The sequence below is a fragment of the Anthonomus grandis genome, chromosome 22, assembly GCF_022605725.1.
Source record: "Anthonomus grandis grandis chromosome 22, icAntGran1.3, whole genome shotgun sequence".
Classification (NCBI taxonomy): Eukaryota; Metazoa; Arthropoda; class Insecta; order Coleoptera; family Curculionidae; genus Anthonomus; species Anthonomus grandis.
In genome coordinates this window covers 6,043,720-6,065,059 of record NC_065567.1, presented here as the reverse complement: position 1 = coordinate 6,065,059, position 21,340 = coordinate 6,043,720, and the positions used below count along the sequence as shown (strand labels likewise).

Sequence of the window (21,340 nt, the reverse complement as noted above, 5' to 3'; positions counted from 1 at the left end):
TTCCTGTATAAAACTTTTTTCTGCTCGCGAATGTTAAGACGAATTAAGCTTTGCATATATAAATAATGCGCATGATATAACTACTTTTATACTTCTCTGAATTTGACATAAGATACTAAATTTTTGTAGATTAGCAGTTTTGGTTCAAATTGCACCAATTTTAAATACGATCATTAGGAATAAGATATTGCTTATTTACACTTTTATTAATCGAATATTCTTTAGGGTACTCTGTCTGGCGATAGAGGTATTTAGTTTTATGTAAAAGCGAATTAAAAAAATGGCAGCTCAAAACTTCAAGTGCCACTTCTACTACTTCTATTGCTGAACAGTAAGCAAAAGGATTTTGTGATCACATTTACTTATTTTTTTATTGATTTATTTTATATCCAGATATTTTTGTATTCTGTTTCTTTCGAATTATCTTAATCATTTAGGCTTACTTGATTATTACAACATAATAAACGAACCAAAGTGTATTACGCCTCTATGAAACTAATATTTACATGAACTTTGAATCAATGTTAATATCGATATTACTTCATACGAATACACTTTTGTTAAAATATACATTGATTACTTTCTTCCTGCTTTCGCTTTTTAATTCGTACAATTACCAAAGCGCAAAGTATTTGTTTGTCAAAATACAATCTTATTAAAATAGATGGTATGAAAACTGCCATTGAGACAAAAATTATACATAATTTCAAAATGGCTCAATTACTTATCTTGAAATGGCTTTTGGAGGTTATTAAGGCTTTCTCTTTAAACTTAGCTAAACAATAATTCTGTCTGATTGCTAAAGGTTACTAAAAATAGTTTGCCCATTATCGAGGCAACTAAACGCATATTCAATGTTATTATAACTTGTACCTTAGTTTTATTTGTAATGTTTTTTTTTGGTTACATTTAGAACCAAGTCAATAATAGAGATCTTAATTATTTATGTAGTTTAACCATCAAATAAAATTATTTTATGGTTTAAAATATTTAATGTCAAATTTCCTACAAATCTGGCATTTTTCGTGATTAGTTGACATCTATTTTCATTAAAAAAATTAAAAGAAATAAGATAAATTGATAGAAAACTTAGACGTTTGCTTTTTTTTTATAATTTACATATTATACACGGTGACAACTTGAAAACGAACAGCATTTAATATTGCCTCTACCAATGATAGTATGAAAATTAGGTGAAACACGTCAATTTACATATCAAGGGGGACAATTTTTGAGGCATTTGTTTTTTACTTTCCACTCCCACACCCCCAGTGCCTACCCCTAAAATTTTGAATGGCAACCCCTCTTTCTTTCACAATTTTTGTGTTCCTTATGAAATTCTCATAAACTGCATTTATTTATTTTTTCAAAATCGTGACTTAATTTCACAAATGAGTGAACTCTAATGTAATATCTAATTTTAAAACGGATTGCATCCATCGCCTCATAGCACTTTGCTCGAAAATTGTACTTATTGTTTGCACCAATAGTATTGGTAGGTACAAAGTTAGTAAGTAAGTACAAGTTTCAATTTCTTTTATATATTTACATTTTGTCTGCGATATGGGCACTACAAAACATAAATCAATTTAATTTTTTTGCCGTTTTCTACAAAACAAGATTCTCGTTTTGCTTATGCCTGCTCCTATTTGCTGTTTCTCAAATAATAAGTAGGAACTTGAATTTTTATTTCATGTTCTTCTAGAAGCAGTGAAAAAATCTGTGAAAGTTAACTTCATAAATAATTTCAATAGTTTTCAATTATTCGTGCCGTTTCTTAAAATGATTTACACTATTGCTGAACGCGTAGAAATAATTTTCATTTATGGACCTCAAAATTGCTGCTTTGCAAGAACGGCGACCATATTCAACGAAAGAATGTTGGATACAAGTATATGCGTGAGTTAGAATAAGGAGAGGAATGAGTCAAGACTGCTCAATAAAGGCGCTCAGATTGAAGTTCTTGGTAAAGTCGCTATGACTCCCACTACATCCTTTCGTAAAGTTACAGATCAAACTGTACTGTCGCGTGAGTCAGTCAGGAAAGTACTGAAGCTTCCCAAATGTCATCCCTACAAACTCCTTATCACTCAAGAATTACGGAATGATGACCCAGACCGACGTATTTAGTTCTGCGAAATTATGACGGACAAGATTATTACTCAGCCCACGTTAATAAAGAATATCTGTTTCAGTGACAAATGCACTTTTTACTTAAATGGCAAAGTCAATAAACAAACCTGTCGTTATTGGAGCGACTTCAAACCTTACACTATTAGAGAGGGACATACGCCATATCCTGAAAAATTATATGTTTGGGCGGGTATATTAGGCAATAACATCATCGGTCCCCTCTTCATCAATGCAACTCTAAATGGTGAAATATATGTAGAAATGTTAGGCACAACTATAGAACCTCTTATAGTTCATGAGGTGGAGAATCAAAGGGACGTCAATGGAGTTCTTGCTCTAGATGAACATTTGCTGCACTTCCAACAGGACGGAGCACCTCCGCATTATGTATATTCAATAAGAGAGTGGTTGGATAATCATTTCCCAGAGCAGTGTATTGGTAGGAGGGGACTCATAGAATGGCCACCTAGGTCACGAGATCTGATACCGCTGGATTTTTCTTATGGGGTCACTTAAAATCGGTTGTATTTAAACTCAGCTTAACATTCACAAAAATTACACATCTCGTGAGAGTGACATTTGAAAAAAATTGTACATTAGTGTAGAAGTTTTTCACCTGAAACTCTTCAAAATGCCCGAGAACAGTTTAAATACCGGCTGTACTTGTGCTTGGAGAAGAATGGAAGCCATTTTGAACAACTCGTAAAGTAGTAAAGGTAAGGTTTCCAATATTTCATTATCATTATCACAATTTTTTAAAGAGTTGCATTATTTAAATATACATAAAATACATTTCACTCATTTGTGAGATTAAGTCAGGATTTCGAAAAAAAAAATTAAATGCAGTTTATGTAAAATTTTATAAGGAACACCAAAATAGTGAAAGAAATAGAGGTTGTCATTTAAAATTTTAGGGGTAGGTGCACTGGGGGGTCAGGGTGTTGAAAGTAATACGACAACAAATGCCTTAAAAATTGTCCCTCTTAATATGTAAATTGACGTGTTTCGCCTAATTTTCATACTATCATTGGTAGAGGCAATATTAAATGCTGTTCGTTTTCAAATTGTCACCTGGTATATAACATTCTACAATAACTTCCTATAATTTATATCGATACTTGTCTAATTTTTTTTACTTTATTGGAAGAGCTAATTCAGAAAATTTTATTTCTATATTTTTTGTATCATGCCGGTCTTAAATTTAATAAAAGCCACTTAGATCTTCGATAATACTTTTTTCTTAGTTTTAAACCGTACTTTAGAATTTCGAACGGGTGAATTGCTATAAATTATTTTAAGATTTAAATAAGATGTATGTAGTTCAGGAGAAAATTAAATATTATTAAAAAATTAAATATTAAACATGCTTGTTACTGACATAAAATTCAATGGCAACATTTTGAACAATCGTTTTTATTTCATTTGGAAATTTCACTTTATTTGATATATTTTATGTAGCTCTGTTGAACTAAATTTAGAAATTAAATTCTTTAACCTATTTAAAATTAAAAAAATAATAAAAGTTTAAAAGCGTTACGGTTAAGTCTCAATGGTATAAATGCTTTTAAGCTTTCAGACAAGGAATAAATCTAGTATAAATACATTTAGTTTTTATAACAAATATGGCTGCTTATCTTTGCTGTTTGTGTAATTTTTGGGCCTTCATTTATACAGTCTGCACGAGCTCTCTTCAAAACGCAACGTTCATTTTCTGTTCCAACTACAAAAGAACAAAAATCCATTGATGATGATGCATCCAAGGTATGACTTTCTTCTTTCGTTTCACTTTTCACCACTAGAATATAGATAATTCTGCTTAGTATTTTTAAATACCAAAATATGTCGCATTATTTAATTATAAAGAGTATGATTTGAATAAAAACACTTCATTTTTAGATTTTATAATATTTGCAGCAAACAAATACTTATTTTGGTATTTAAATTGTAACACATATTTTAAGAGCTAATGTAAAATTAAATGCTTTAAGTGAGCATGCTTGCCTAATATCTATTACTAATTTAGATAAATTTTCATTTTGAAAAGACAATAAATGTGATTGAATATGTTTAATAATATATTTACACATCAGTTAATCAAATACATTGCAAATAAAACATAACAAATTATTTCAGCATCGCAGTGCTAGAGTTTCAGTTAGCAATGAAAATAATGTACTATTAGATCCAGAAGTTCTAACAGACTTCAGCACCCAGGCTTTGGTATTGACTACGCTCGCCACATTGGCAAAGTATAGCACTGGTGAAGTAGAAACACGAACACTCTACAAATTCCTGCAGAGGGAGCTACTGTATTTCCAAGAGTTTTTCCAGTTATGTAAGTTTATAGATATAAATATAACTTAAATAAAAAAAGAATAGGTAATGTTATTTAAAACTAATGTAATAAATAGGTAATGTTAATTTACAAGTAATTGTTACGTGATGGTTTTTTTTTCCTCTTGGGATTCGTCTATTGTGCCCGAATACACCTCATCCTAAAGGCTTGTTGTGCTCATCCCGATATACATCTATACTACCCAGCCTAGCACCTCGCTGCCCTGTACCAGCCGGTACAGATCTTCTGCTTCTGGATCCAGTGTGTCCTCTCCCAAATTTTTGATGCCTTTTGCAGCACAATGCCTAGCAATTGCGAATTACATGTCGGATTGTTGGTTCCTTTTCGCACAATCGGCAATTAGTTAGTAATATAAGGTCTCCATTATACACTCCAATTCTGTTCAGGTGTTCTTTAATGGTCATCTGACCCATTCTGATGCAAGAAGGTCTTTAGTCATTTTTTCGTCTATTTTAAAGTTCACATGTTTTCTCTCTTCAGCTGTCTCATTTCTGTCTACTGAGCTTGATGTTTTCTTTTTACCATGACACTCCCAGTGCTGGTTCTGGTCCGAAGTAAGGTGCCGTAGAGCTTCTTGCAAGTTCATCGGCTTTTTCATTTTCTGGAATACCTGTATGTAACCTATATAAGCCTGAGTTGCGGTCTTCTAAGGTTTTCAGTTCTATGACGCATTCCCAAACCAGCTTTGATGTAACCCTAGGATTCGAGAAGGCCCTTAGGGCTGCTTGGGTATCTGTTATTATTAGGATCTGCCTATTGGTGTATACTCTACTAATGTTTTTCCTAGCACATTCTAGTATCGCAAACATTTCTGTCTGAAAAACTGTGGCATGTCTTCCAAGCGGATGGGACGTTTCATTCTTAGGTTTTTCCTCCAAAAATTCCAGCTTACGTTCCCTTGTCGGTCTTGGATCCATCTGTGTACCAAATAAGATCTGAGCCTGGTCTGCGGTTACTGTCATTCCATTCTTTTCTTGTTGCATATTCAACTTTGAATGCTGCCCGGAAGCAATACTTTGTAATCATGTGATCCAAAATCATTTCTAATATGATTGCCTCACAGATTCTTGATATTCTTTGGTGTTCTGTCAAGTTAACTTATATCAAGACTAATATTTCCATTCGTTTCAGACCTAGCTTTGCTTCTCTTTGTGGTTGGTGTAGATTTCATGGCTTCTGTTATGACTAGGCATGCATCTGGTGTAGATCCAGTATGCCATTTTTGGCTGTAATTCCCAGGTTTACCCATGCATGCCTTTGGTCGTCTATATAATTGATTTCGAAAGCTTGGTTATTTAGTTCTAGCTTAATTTGGAGTCCAAGATAAGCCTCAGATATTTTATCTTTTCCAACATAGAAATCTTTACCATGCAAGAATAGTGGTCCTCAATCTGTCGTCTTTTGGTAATTGATATGATTGCGGGTTAAAGAGGACTGATCTTAAGACCTTAGAGGGTAATTCAACTCAGTCAACCATAAATTGACGACTGAGTGTCAATTATTTAAGTATCTATCGCGTGCTTAATATTTTCTGCTGTTGCTACTACTGTGCGTTCTACAGGGTGTCATTGAAATGGTGTAAAAAAAATTCGGGGGGTGATAGTACTCCTAAAAATTTTAAAAAAAGTTCCTATAACTATAGGGCGGAAAATGCATATTAAGGGAGTTAGGGGCACTGAAAGGGTAAATTTAAAAAACGGTTTTTTGAAATTGTAGGCTTAAAAAACGAGATAAAATTTCGAAAAAAAATCCTCTGCCATAAATTTTGACCCAAAATCAAATGGTGATACTGAAAAATAATTTGGAAAATCGGAAAGGGTAGTTTTTGCAAGGGTAGGGGGTTAATTCGTGAATAACTTTTTTTAGGTTATTTTTTTCGCAACGTGGGTTCATTTTTTAAAAACTACATACTTTTTCCTACAAAAAAGGTACTCTTGTTGCACATCGCCCAGAACGATGATTTTCGAGAAAATTGAAGGCAAAAAGTTTGCTCTGATGGGTTGCTAACTGGTTAACCAACATAAACCTATGAAAGTTATGGGGTTTCAAAAGTAAACACGTAGTTATTAAATAATTAATTGAAAAATCTAAATTTTATGATTTTTAAAACATCTTATTGCTTTAAAAAACGAAATAAACCAATTACCAAAATTCCTTATTAAAATAATGCATTTCTTAATTCATTCATAGTAAATGTTCAAAGTGACCACCATTCATTTCAATGCAGACATCTGCTCTTCTTCTCCATGATCTGCGTACCCTGTGGAATATCCCTGGGGTTGTACGAATTTGATTGGAACAGTCGATAATGCGTTGACGTAGTTGCTCTTCAGTATTAATCGGCACTGAGTAAACCAAAGTTTTCAAGTGGCCCCAGAAGTAGAAATCTAATGGATTAAGATCTGGTGATCTTGCTGGCCAAGCTTGTGGACCACCACGTCCTATCCAACGCCTCTCAAAAACTTGGTTTAAATGATTCCTCACCGCTAGCGGAAAATGAGCTGGTGCACCATCATGCATAAAATACGTGATCTGCCTCTGTGCTATGGGAACTTCCTCCAAAAGTGCTGGTAGATCATGTATTAGAAAATTAAGGTAACTTTGACCATTTAGCCTAAAATGTTTATTATTATAAATAACAAGCGACTTTTCAAAAGGTGTCAAATTAACCTCGGGGGTAGAAAAAAATGGTCCAATAAGTCTATCGCCAAGAATTCCCGCCCAAACATTAACTGAGAATCGAATTTGGTGTCGACTTTCCACAACAGCATGAGGGTTCTCATCGGACCAGTGATGTGTATTATGGTAATTGAAAATTCCATTTCTTGTAAACCCAGCTTCATCCGTGCATAAAATATTTGCCAAAAAAAGGGGTTCTTGTACCTGTTTTCTTAATAACCAACGACAGAAGATGACTCGAGCGGGATAGTCTGCCGGAGCAAGAGCTTGTACCCTTTGGATGTGATACGGATGCAGGAGTTGAGTCTTAAGAGTCATCCACACAGAATGGCGACTCACGTTTTCCCCGCGATGCAATTCTCCTTACAGATATCCCCGGATCTTCCTCTACATGTGCTAAAATGCGCTCCTCAACATCAGGTGTACGTACCAACAAGTTACGGCCACGGTCTTGGTTTCTATGTCCAAATGAACCTACACATCGTGAGAGTTAGGCGCTGATGAATTCTCGCAAATATCCGGTGAGAAGGTGCCCTGCGATTTGGATATTTTGGACATACAAGCGCTTAGCCAAAAGACCGTTTTCGTTTGCTCTTCCATAAATAAAATGCATATCTGCCAGTTCACACACAGGGTATTCCATAATTTGTGAAATTTACGTTACGCACACTTCAACAACAATCAACTGACAAAATATTTATGAACCAGAACATTTCTTTTGCGTACATGCAAAATAAATAAAGTGATAAGACCGCATACCTTCAATAGCTACGTTTACCCCGCGAGTACCAAATATTCAGTACGCGGACTAAAACCTCTACATTATTCTCAAACCTATTAAGTCACAATTTGGAATAATTTACGTGTAAACTTGTCAACTCGCGCACGTTGAGTTTGAGAATAGGGGATTGGGGTCCGCGTATTGAATATTTGGTACTCGCGGTGTAAACTAGGCTAATGAATCAAATAAGTATGCATTTAATAAGGAATTTTGGTAATTGGTTTATTTCGTTTTTTTAAAGCAATACGATGTTTTAAAAATCATGAAATTTAGATTTTTCAATTAATTATTTAATAACTACTTGTTTACTTTTGAAACCCCATAACTTTCATAAGTTTATGTTGTTTAACCAGTTAGCAGCCCATCAGAGCAAACTTTTTGCCTTCAATTTTCTCGAAAACCATCGTTCTGGGCGATGTGCAACAAGAGTACCTTTTTTGTAGGAAAAAGTATGTAGTTTTTAAAAAATGAACCCACGTTGCGAAGAAAATAACCTAAAAAAAGTTATTCACGAATTAACCCCCTACCCTTGCAAAAACTACCCTTTCCGATTTTCCAAATTATTTTTCAGTATCACCATTTGATTTTGGGTCAAAATTTATAACAGAGGATTTTTTTTCGAAATTTTATCTCGTTTTTTAAGCCTACAATTTCAAAAAACCGTTTTTTAAATTTACCCTTTCAGTGCCCCTAACTCCCTTAATATGCATTTTCCACCCTATAGTTATAGGAACTTTTTTTAAAATTTTTAGGAGTACTATCACCCCCCGAATTTTTTCACACCAATTTAATGACACCCTGTATATGCAATAGCTATACAGGTTGGGAAATCCATCATTACGCATTGGTGCTTAAAGGCGAAATATGGCAACGCGCACGTCGTTACTAAGTGTATGACTTTGATGAGGCAACTATATCACTTAAAATAACATTTCGCAAAATATTACGGGGTTAAAGTTCAGGCATTTCTAAAATATTTTTCTGATACAGGCTTTACATACATCAGTGTATAGTCCATATAGAATCGTAGTCTCAAAATGTTTACAATATGCTTAATAAAAATTAAAGCATTATTCTAATTAAAACAAAATTAATACTCTTAAAAATAAATGTAAGAAAAATCTTTAATAAAAGGCTTAAACAGACCTGCTTTGGCTAAACAATAAAAGTCATTTCTGATGAAATGGAATCAGCATATTTAACCATGTTCTCTCGCAACTCCGATAATTTGTTGACCTACTATATTCGTGTTGGTCAATTGCCTCCTTAATACAAAGTCACTTGATAAATTTGGAGATCTAGGGCGCCGTTTAATATCGCTAGTCCCAGTAATAAGACGGTGAGGAAAAGTATTTGTTAAAAATTACTTTTCCATTTACCCGAATTATGAACAAGACAGCTGTCTTGTTGAAAATAGGAAAATAGATCGATTTCAGGTCTTAATTAGGGAGGATTTAAATGGCAGAAACAACCTGATTTGCAACAACTTAAGGTATAAAATACCATCGTCAGTCGCCCAAAATACAAACCAAAACATTTAATTTTGGAAGATACTGAGTAATGTATTGAAAACTTCAGTACTCATTTTCCCGAGAACAGTATCCAACTACGGAAGGATTGTGTTTCTCATGTCGTGGAACGGAAGATTCATCTAAAAATCGAATATTTCGTAAACATTTTCCTTTTCATTTGCTTTTCCATTATGGTTTCAAAAAATTCTATTCTTTGCTACTGATCATTGGGAAATATTTCTTTAACATTGTACTGGAACATTTGTACCTATGTTTTTTCTACATATACGCAACAGTTTTATGGTTAATACACAATTTTTCTCCAACACTTCTACATGATCTTGTTGAATCGACTTAGAGGGCACTATAAACCATTTAGGTCTTGCTCCTAGATGCTTTGGATTGAAGGTTCTTGCACTTAAGTTTACTTCAGAGGTCTCAAAATTTGAAACTATATTTAAACTTATTTAGTATTGATTTAGTATTTAGAATTGATAGCACTTTAAAATTCAACAGTGCAACGTACAGTTAGACAGCAAAATAACGTATGCCGGTATTATTATAGTATGTTATTCTATAAAAAAAATATAAACAGCAAATACTTGTCAAATGACCAGAGGCTCATTAATGACAGATTGCCATTCTTTTGGACAATGCGTAATCTGCAGTACCCCAACCTCTATAATATTATAATGGCTTGCATTGGCTTTTAATTCTAAGCAAAGTAGATACAACAGGGTCAGGAATGTACTATATAATTTTTTTTTTAACTTTATATTACCTAATATAGTTGACATACATTTTCAGCAAATACAGTGATTTTTTTCAAATACATACGAGTAAATTCTTTAGCATATTTTTATATTGTTTAGATTCGAAGGTTTTTTATATGTAATATTTAACATACAAGACAAGATTTTCGTGGAATTCCAAGATTTGGTAGGTTTTATCTTGTTATAAGTTGAATAAGAAAAGCAACAAAAATTTTAAATTAAACAGTTTGTCTATTTCGCGAAAAAAGTGCTAAATCACTAGAATATTCATATTATTATGCATCTATTTATTTAAAAAAAAAAGAAAATTCAGTGAAAATAATTTTTATGTAGTTTTAGTTTTAGTCTAATTTGCACTGTATATTTAATTCCTAATTAATTGAATGGTTAAATATTATGCCTATTTAAGATAATGTTATAGACATTTTTAGGTTTTTCTATTTTTTTTTTAATAATGAAAGACGTAATTTAGGATTATCCACTTATTTAATTTTCATTTGCTTAATTTAACTTATTAACCTATTTGCATTAACTTATTATTTTAAGTTATTATTTTTCCTTATAGCTATAATCTGCTCGATCAAAATTTGAAAAATATAGTCAGTGGTAACCATGACTTGGAAACCTTAAGCGCTGTCAGAACAATTATACAAACCATGATTACTTGCGAGGGAACTAGCCAGGAAAGCATACATTACTTACAAAATTGTGGCTTTGCTGGCTTATGGAGATTTGCTGGATCTTTTCTAAAAGTCAAACAGGTAAGTTGTTATAATTCCACCCTTCAAATTAATTGGAACTCCAATTTGATTTATAGGAGTTTTGATCCCACATTTATTCTTCTAATAAGATTTGTTTAAGTAAAAACTGATCATTGCCATACCATTATTTCACATATATTTGCTGATAATCTTTTTTCGTCACTTAGTTTTAGTTTAAACAGAAATAACCAGTTTTAAATTATAAATGAATATCTGTTTTTGTAAAACTTAGGGACATTTTACTTAAATACTGTTTGAGTGTCACATTGTCTAGCCCTTTTAATGGTCTGGCTGATAGCCTTCGCAGTAACACAACGGGTTTTCCTTATGTCGTTAGCGATATTATTGATTTTACAAAGCACTTCACCCCTAGTATGTGATTTGCCAGCATACACTACTATCATTATATCTCACCATAAATAACACTCCAAGGGATTTAAATCCGATGAGTGAGGGGACCACAGTGGGTGTGGTTTGTACCAAAAATTTAAGGAAAATCGGTTAAAAACTATAAATTCAGCCGTAGATTGAAGTTAAAACGGCTCGCCGCGACGAACGATACTCGCGCGTTAGTTTTACAAACTTCGTTTTAAACTTTTCGTGAGCATCTCGGAACATAATGCATGTTAGGTCTATCTAACATGAAATTTTCTCAGTCAGAAGAATTCCCATGGTCAAATTTGACCGTTTAGTCCCTTTTTCAATTCTATGAAACTTTTGTTTCAACTTTTTTTCAAGAAAATTTATATTTTCAGAGATATTTGGCCGTTAGATATAGACCCCCGACATATTACCCTTCGATTATTATACTCATTTCGATGCGCGAAACACACAACCATAATGAATTGCTGGGTACTCACCCTCTGTCTTCTTCTACTAGTCATTGAGGATTTCTAGGTTGCTTCCACCAATTAAGCACCAGGAATTAAATACAGCCAAGTTGTAAAATTTAGATAGAGATGGAATTATTATTTTTTCTACTTTTAATGCGTATCGTGGTAACCATACTACTGCTACTCTCGCAATGTCTCGCACGGTCAAAAAACCGCAAAATGCGGCATTGTATCCAAGTGCGCAATTACAGCTGTGTGTTTTTAAGAAGAGGAAAGCAACAGAAAAAATTTAAATGATTTAGCATGTACTAACATACTGGCCTCCAAAACACACAGTCTTAGAACAATAATATTGAGAACAGTCACTAAACCCTAAAAATAAAAAGAAAATGTGATGGAAAATCCTTAATCAACATACTCTTATGCCTAAAAAAATTAATTTTTAAAACCAGAAAAAAAAAGAATTTATTAAACAAACTCGAAATGAATAGATAACATTTTTAATTTTCATTAGGTAAAGAACACAATTTTCTCTATTGCCCGTTTATAAGTTTCCGCTGCAGTTCTTACGATGGCGACATGAACTCATCCGTCCTCGCAAGGGTACAATTCAAATACGCAACCGATAGGCCAGTGAAAGAGTGAATTAATGTCACTTGATATAAGACCTAAATCATTAAGGTTTATCATTGAACAAGAATCAGACCAATTCGACCTATGTTGGAAAGTATTAAGATACTCCAGGGAATATCTTTTCCAGAAGTCCTCATTTGGGTCAACTGCCTCTGCGAAAGCCGGTTAAGCCTCAGATGAGATAACTCGGGCTTTGGCATTGAAGAATTAAGAATTCCATTCTTAAAAAGTATCCCGGAGTCAGAGGCTGGAGATCATTTGGGTCAGAAGATTGAACCGTAAGTGGACGAGAGTTTAAAACAGCCTTTTTCTGACAAATAAGAGCAGAAATTTCTTCAATTATCAATTTTTGATCGCCAAAGACTCTCAACAAAGAAGTTGAAACTTTTAAATCTGGCCTCTGCAAGACCATTATAATGGGTTGTAATAAGTTGATTTGAAAATCCTAAGCAGTTACCACCCTGATCGCTCCAACAGTAGCTAACTGATACGCGTCGAGCTACAAATCGACCAAATCCTGCAACAAATCTTTCAGTATATAAATTCATGGTTCCATGTGGACACATCGCACACTAGTACAAACGATGTTGTGAAAATCTCTCCCTGCCTCATCCACGATAGAGAGGTATCAGAAATGGGCCACAAAAATCAACAGCCACATGCGAAATGAATTTGTTGAAGGACTAAATGATGTTCAACTCTCGATGTAAGTATTTTAGGTATGTACACTCTATAACAAGGAACTTAAGACGATGTTTACTAAGTAACAGAAAGAAATGCTTTGATCCAAATGTGACAAGTTCAGATCGCTAAAGTTGTCCTACCCTAATGTGTTCTTTAGGATCGATAAAAGATGAAAGGTGTTTTGTGTATGGGCTTTTCCACACACGGTATTCTGGGTTGTGATTTTTTTCTTCAATAAAACACCAATTTTTCGGTAAATAAGTGTAATTAGAAGAATGAAATAAAGCACTGCACTAACTGTACAATTCTGTTAATTGTTGTATAAAATATACAAATAAAAATTTTACAAAGTAAAATTCTGATTCTAACCGAATCTTGTGTTATGTCCTGTTGGCCTGAAGTTAAAAGTGTGAATATAATAAAAATATGGATGAAGTGGAGAATGTGGCTGTGTAAAATGCTTACATAATGAAACGTTGCATTTTTGATTATAGAAGGATCTTTGTACTATTTGTCGGCTTTAGTAAGGAAATTGAATAAGCGGTTTTAAGAAATTAAAATCTAATAACTCTGTTTATAAAGCTAAGACTGTTTATAAAACTTAATATGCCGCCTGTAATAAAATATTAAATTTATATTATGCGGCTGGCGCGGCGACTAAATAAGTTATAGTCTAAACAAAAGTTTTCTAAATGGGTTAAGAATGCCTAACAAAAAAATTGCGCTCATTTCACAAGAACAGGCAGCCATTCTTATAACTTACCAGGGATAGGAATCTGAATGTCTGAAATAGATTGAAATAATAATTTTTGTAAATTCGCAGGCTTCGAATTGTTATGTTTCTTCAATATGCTGGACATTGTTAGGATATAAGCTAAATTACGTTGAATTTTCGACAGAGAAGAATATTTACTTACTAGGACGGCTAAGAAATTTGGATCTACGACAACCGTTAGACAAGTTTGCTTAATTTTTTAGAATGTATTTACTAAATGGTCAAAAGTTTATTGAATAAGTCAGACCATTAACTTTGGGGCGGACTTAAGAATGGAGATGACATCCACCGTATCTCACATATCATTTTGATGTAATAGTCTCTTGAGAAGCTGCATCAGTTGCATTTAGAGCCGAAGAAATGTAGTGCCAGGAACAAGGAGAAATAATTTCTTAAACTCGACTCACTCGGTTTGCTACAAAGGTTTTCCAACGTTTTAATGCTGCTAGCCAATGAAAAACTACCTGGCAATTACACAACGCGAAAATATCAATAAAGGATATTTGGGTCAAATAGCAGGATAATACGAATTTGACTAACTCATTAAGAAGAAGGGATCCCGTTAATTCAAGTCTGGCCAAAGTTTGAAGCTTGTAGCTTGCCAATCTGGTCTAGCTTTACAAAACTCCCATTAACATCTTCTACGAAAGTATTGCACTCTTACATAACCACGTATAGAAGCATCACTAAAGGCGTGCAATATTTCATTTGACATTGGCTTTTTAGCTGCCATCCTGTTTCGGATGACACTGAAGTCACAGAACTTTTATAGAATGATGTTCTGCCTTATCGAAAGAAAGTATTATTAGATTAATTACATTTGCGTAAGATGTGCTTAAGTTGTCAGTATCTTGTTTTTTGTTTACATTTTGTTAAGTTTAAGTGTATCATTTCTGAGATTAATCTTGTTTTATTGTTATTTTGGATGTCGATGATCTTAACCTTCTCAAAATTAAATTGGAATATTTCTGTGTCAGCATGTTCTGCCAGAGCTGTTTTATTTTTTTATTTTAATATGTCAGGTTTAACGCTTCTTTTATGTTCCGTTATCTTAGTTTTTAAATGACGACCTGTTTGACCTATATAGGCACCTTGACAGTCAGAGCATGGGATTGTGTAAACAACCCCATTTTCTAGTTATTTGGGTGTTGACGTTTTTTATCTACTGTATAGTTGTTTTACTGTATTTTCGTATTTGAACGCAATTTTGAAAAATTAATTTATTAAGAGTACCGGCTAACCTTCCAGATACATTTTCAGTTTTGGAATTCCGATGATTATTTTAACAGGGTAGCTACTTTTTTGAAGTAAGGTTTTGATGTTATTTAGACTTTTGAAATGAGGGTATGATCGTTTTAAAGCTCTGTGTTTCAAGTTGTTAATTATATTGATTTTATATTTTGAACAAGTTTTGAACAGCTTGGATTTTAATTAATATTAAGTATGTGAATACACAGCGCATAAAAAATTTAAAAAAACAAAACAAAACAAAATCTTTAAATTCAATTACAAATTACCCACCAGAATATATAGACCTTACTCAACTATGTAAAAAAAATATGAGAAAAAAAAGATAAAATTAAATAAAAAGATACATGCAGGAGCAAACCAGAAGGTCTATGAATATGTTTCTTCAACATTAAAAGACAAAAATGTTGGGTTCAAATATTTTATTCCAAGGGTGTTACGTATGGCAAACTCCTATGCCGAAAGTCTTGCCTTTTTCGATGTTAATTTTGAAAGATTTAAGAGGCTGTTGAAAATATTTTTTTTAGTGTTTTCTTGTACCTGTCCTTTTAACTTTATTTAAATTCTCTAATGATTATTTATATGTATGTATATGTTTTCTTAAGCTAAATATTTTCTATTTATTTTATATTTAGATTTAATTTTAATGTAAGAATGTTTGTACTACAAAAGGGCAATGCCAATAAATAAATAAATATAAATAATAAGGGCCTTCAGTATCTTATTTAGCGTTTTTTTGATAAATTTTGTTAGCTGAGGTATATCTTGTCCGATAGTTTCAACTTTATTACTTAATGTTGTTTCCCGTGGTGGTGCTGGCTTTTCAGTTTCGGAAATGATTTTTTTTACCTTCGCTCTCCTCCTACTCCTAATGTTTTGATAATAACAGTTGCCGTACTGCAGATCATTAGGTGCAGCAGTTCAAAAATGGTAGCTCTTAAAATATAATAAATAAATAAATAAATAAAAAGGACTTTATTTTTGACTGGGCGAATTTCAGCAATGCTGCTTTTAACCGAGTACATAAATGATCAGTATACATAATAGATAATGTTTGGAATACAAAAATATAAAAGATTACCACTGTATCTAAATTCACAATCTTAATAATTATAAAGAAAAACAGAAAAAAATATTTAGGTAAATCCAAAAGAATGAAATCATAAAAATTTAAATTATGGATTTAACGAACTAAATCATAAATTATAACAAATAACAATAATCCATGCATACAAAACAGTAATGGGCAAGAAGTTCAATGTAATATCTAATTAAAAGACACAAGAAATAAGCAATAAGATGGAAAAAAAAAATCATGTAAAAAAAAGCATTGTTATTAATCTAATAAAGTCTGCCTGTACTTTTTTTTAAAAGCTTGTCTTTGCAAACCTATCAAGCTGGATGGTATTTCATTTAAAAGTTTGCTGGCCTGGTAGCTAAAACAACCTCTGAAAAGGCTTGTTTGGTATTTTGGTATTTTCTGTACCGTGTATTTAAGTTGTGTACAGAGGTTCTATATAATAGTTTGTCTATTAAATACTGAGGTGTTTGTATTGTTATGAGATTATTTAGAAAGGAAACAAAATGCAACTTTTGTCGTTTTTCGATATTAAGCCACTTCTTTTATTTTGTGACTTATGTGATCCCTGATTCTTAAATTGAAAATTAATCGTGCACAAGAATTCTGTATCTTTTGCAATTTAAACTTTGTCCCACAATCAATGAAAGGTCTGTAAACATAGTTGCCCTAATTGGTATGAGAGAGCACCAGTGATTCACAAAGTACTTAAGTGCAAAATTGATAAAATTTTTGCTTTTCTCTCTTAAATCTTTAAATCTTTTCTCTCTTCTCTTAAATTTTGAATTTCTCACCGCATAGTACGCTTTCTGGCATATTTTAGCAATATGCGATTTAAATCGCAAATTGCTATCTAAAATGATGTTCAAGTTTTTGTACTCAGTAACCACCGGTACTCCCTCGCCCATCATTTTTACGTTTACGTTGGACAATACATAATCCCTCTTGTTACCAAAAAACAGCACCACTGACTTCTTTGGATTCAATTTTAGACCATTTTTATTTGAATAAGCATGAATTTGATCTAAGCATTGGTTAATTTGTCTTTCAGCTTCAAAAAAGCCTTCCTTCTCAAAAGAAAACTGAATCTGACTATCATCAGCAAATTGCTTTAATTTACACTTGTTGGTTATACACCGGTGCATGTCCATCGTATAGATTACAAAGAGCAGCGGGCCCAATATTGAACCTTGCGGCACACCTCTTAAAACAGGCAGCACACTCGAAAACTTCTGGTTAATAATCACTCGCTGAGATCTTTGTGTTAAATAACCTCTTAAAAGTTTTATGGTTTGGTCGTTAAATCCATAATACTGTAACTTGGCACACATAAGTTCTGGATCCAACATGTCAAAGGCCTTGCTGTAGTCAAGTAACACCAGGGCACATTGTTCTCCTTTATCTATCGACTGGATAATTTCATCCAAAACGTCCAGCAAAGCTGTACCTGTACTAAAACCTCTTCTAAAACCTGACTGATATTTATAGAAAAGATTATTTTTTTGCAAAAATCGAAAATTTGATGGTATATTATGTTTTCGAAAATTTTAGAAACCACGCACAACAAACTAATTGGCCTTAAGTCTGAGTGACTCTTAGGATCACTATTTTTTGCCAAGGGTAAGACTGTAGCTGTTTTCCATTGTTGGGGAAAAGTGCTAGTTTCAATCATTTGATTAAAAATATGCGTTAGAAACGGAATAATAACTGGACAGCATAGTTTAAGCATTTGAAGCGTAATCTGGTCCGACCCTGATGCATTTGATGTAAGCGAAGAAATAGCACGCCCGACTTCGTAATCAATAACCAAACGTAAACCAAAAGTGTCTTGAACGGTCGAATTGATTTGGTAAAATTTTATTGTATCTGGATCAACATTTGGACATATTTGCTGTACAGATTAAATAAAAAAGTTATTTATTTCTTTTTTTTTCATTGCGAACCGCCCGTGTAAAGAGGTTTCTAGCTCTTTTGTAATCCTCCCAATCACCAACGTTTTTTGACTTTTTGTACTTTGACAGAAGGCTATTTCTATATTTTTTCATTGTTTGCAAAACCCCAGTAAACCAAGGAGATTTTGGTCTAATTACCCTTATTTTACGTTTTGGCGCATGTTTATCAAAAAGTAACAAAATATTATCTGTCAGCGTACTAATTTTGTCATTAAGATCAACTTGATCAAATATTTGTCCCCAGTTTAGGTTAAATAAGTCGCTATTAAATTTTTATAGATTCCAAAATTTTCAAAATTCCTGTAGTCACGATACTCGAGAATTTTCGGAGACAACACTGGCAAATTAATTGTAGTATTACAGTATATTCATTCATGATCAGATGTTTCATGCATGTCGTGATGATAGACCTGACCATTCAGCAATTTCTCATTTGAAATGATAATCACATCTATTAAAGAGACCTTTTTTAATGAAAATCGAGTGGGATTCATAACAATCTGTCTGAAATTAAAAGACTCAAGCAAATTGTTGAAAGATTCATTAATAGTCGCATATTCTAACAAGTTTATATTAATATCGCCCAACAAAATCAACTCATCACAAAGAGGTAAAATGTAACCAATAGAATTCTCCAAGAGATTAATTGCATTTAAAGCATTGAATTTTGGAGGACGATAAAAAATCCCTAATCCCAATTTAATGGTATTTACCTTCATAATTTATTGCTTTTGAAGCCTTCTGGTTTTTCTCCTCTTCCCCCTTAATTAGCCCTGTTATGCATACATTATTTCTAATTTTGTTTAATTCCTGGGAGGCTTGAGATGATTTCAAACATTCTACCTCTTGTTTTAGGATAGCATTCTCTCGTACAACTTCATTTACCATGTCCGTCAAAACTTTTGAGCGGGTCTTTTCTTCTTCGTACTTTTCGTTTAAAAAGTCTACGAATTTTCGAAGTTCCTTAATTTCATCCTGAAGGCTTCTAAGGAGCATCTTAAGCTCCGGATCTTCATTAGACGTACTGGGTTGCGCAAAAAGCAGCGATCTCCTAGTAATATTATTTACTGACGCATCCTCATCTTGTTTACATTCTGTACAGCACCACGGAGATATGGAGATTTCTTTGCTTGCATCACCCGAGCATCTACTTCGGTAACGTTTCCGCACTGAATATGAAAATAACCTTTGCAGTGGCCACACTGCAGTTTCAGTTTCTTTCCAATGTTGGCCTTGCACATTTTACACAATTTTGAGGTCATATTGACAATGCCGCGGGAGTACAACTCAGTCGTTACAATAGAATACCATGAAATACGACCTCGGTTCAAAGTCCAATTCGATTGTTTATAAAGGTTGTCAAAGCAATTTTTTACTTTATAAGTATTTCTTTCGCCACGATAACAGCACTGATGGATAATGCACTTGCCAGTTACTGATAGACGACAAAAAAATTAAATTAAAAGCACTAAAAACTGATCTTATTTACTTTTAACTGCTTAAGCCAAACAACCGTGCTTCGGGCTACGCTGCCACTCAGGTTAATAAGGTTGAGTCTAGGAAATGTCGTTCTTGCTGAAGAGTTTGTGTCGTCTGTCAAACTCTCTCATTGCTGTTATAAATTCTCTGAGGTCTTTGCAACGAAGTTCTTCAGTATTTTTTTTTCAGAATTTCTTTTTTGAACGCAATTAACGCTGAAATTAGGTTATTTATAAAAATATATGTATAAATGTCGTCCACAGTTTGTTACCCTATAAAAAATTTGTATTATTGAGTTATCCATGGCCATTAGCTCGTATTATTCAAAGTTAAACAGTTTAGATTTTAGTTAAGTTGACTTGGTACCACGAAGTACCTCGCAAAACTGTGGCGTGAAAAAGTCAGTCTCCGGAGGTTAATCGAAAAGCGTCCTATTACATAATCTTTGTTTTGACAGGAAGAGGCGAGCTTCCATTATCTTCTCCTGTTTCATACACAGTTGAAACAGTTGAAATTATAATGAAATTAAGTTATACCCAAGTAATTGTTAAACATTTCAGTCGATGCATTATTATATTTCTTTATTACCAGCAGATGCCGTTTTAAACTATTTAAAAACTTGTTTATGATAATTTTAGGGTGAAACGCAAAATATGGACGGACAGAGTGATGTATTTAGAGAGTGTTTGATGCAGATGGTTGAAATATATATGCCGACAGAGGATGGTGCTGGAGATATCGGTGAACCAGTGATAGCTTTTCCATCTATTTTAAGTGTCAACGACTCAAACACGAATTTATCAAGTTCAAGTCTGATGCTTTCTCCGACGGATAGGGAAAAAGGTTGTTTCGGGAGGAATGAAGAAAGTAGGAATGGGGGAAGTAGATCATCTCTGGATCGGTGTTTTTCTAGTAAATTGTAAACGAACAGTTAAAAACGCTTTTCATAATTTGTTAGAAGGAAATGCTGCCATCCTGCTGTATATTTTACATTTGCTTATGTTTTACATTTTATTATTAAGTAAAGACTGCTAATTTTCTTTTATGTTAGGTATGGTTTTTGTCTTTATAGAATGGCGGTTTTTCTTCTTCTAACACTTTAACAAATATTATATTCTAAACTAATGGATATGTGAAACTACGATGTACAAATTAAATTTACTTTTTGTTTTTTAGCTTTACGTTTCAGTATTTTGATTTGTTCAGAATATCTTGTGTAAGAATTATTTTAAAACATTGATTCCAAATTGACCAAATGGATAATAACTCATTCCAATATAGATCTTTTATTTTGGTAATAATAATGGTATAATAATATTCGATAATTTAATATTTATAGTTGAAAAAATCAGTATTACATGTTAGTCAACGTAATGACAATTTTTTAGTTTTCTAAAATTTGCCATTGCCTTATCATTCAAGCTTAATATTATTTTATATGATCATACATCCCTAAGGTAAATAAATTGGCATTGAAACATAACAGATATCATTAATTAATTTATTAATTTCATACTTTCTGGTAAACTCGTAAAACTTTATAATTTTAAATTTTACGGAAAATAGAATGAGTGAAAATGTATTTTAAATTTAAAACAGATTAGTTAATGTAAGAATTTAAATTAAGAGGAAAGAATGGGAGTTTATTGGATAAAGTACTAGCT

General features: G+C 32.9%; 1 protein-coding gene across 1 annotated transcript in view; it reads left to right on the top strand.

Moving 5' to 3' along the window:
- Positions 1–20,857, top strand: part of LOC126749128 (neurofibromin) — a 91,604-nt gene extending 70,747 nt beyond the window's left edge. Inside the window, 5 exon segments of the mRNA XM_050458775.1 lie at positions 4,267–4,423; positions 4,426–4,468; positions 10,799–10,994; positions 20,315–20,596; positions 20,598–20,857. Of these exon segments, the coding sequence (XP_050314732.1) occupies positions 4,267–4,423; positions 4,426–4,468; positions 10,799–10,994; positions 20,315–20,596; positions 20,598–20,711 (792 nt within the window). The 3' untranslated portion in view covers positions 20,712–20,857.
- The last annotated feature ends 483 nt before the right edge of the window (positions 20,858–21,340 follow it).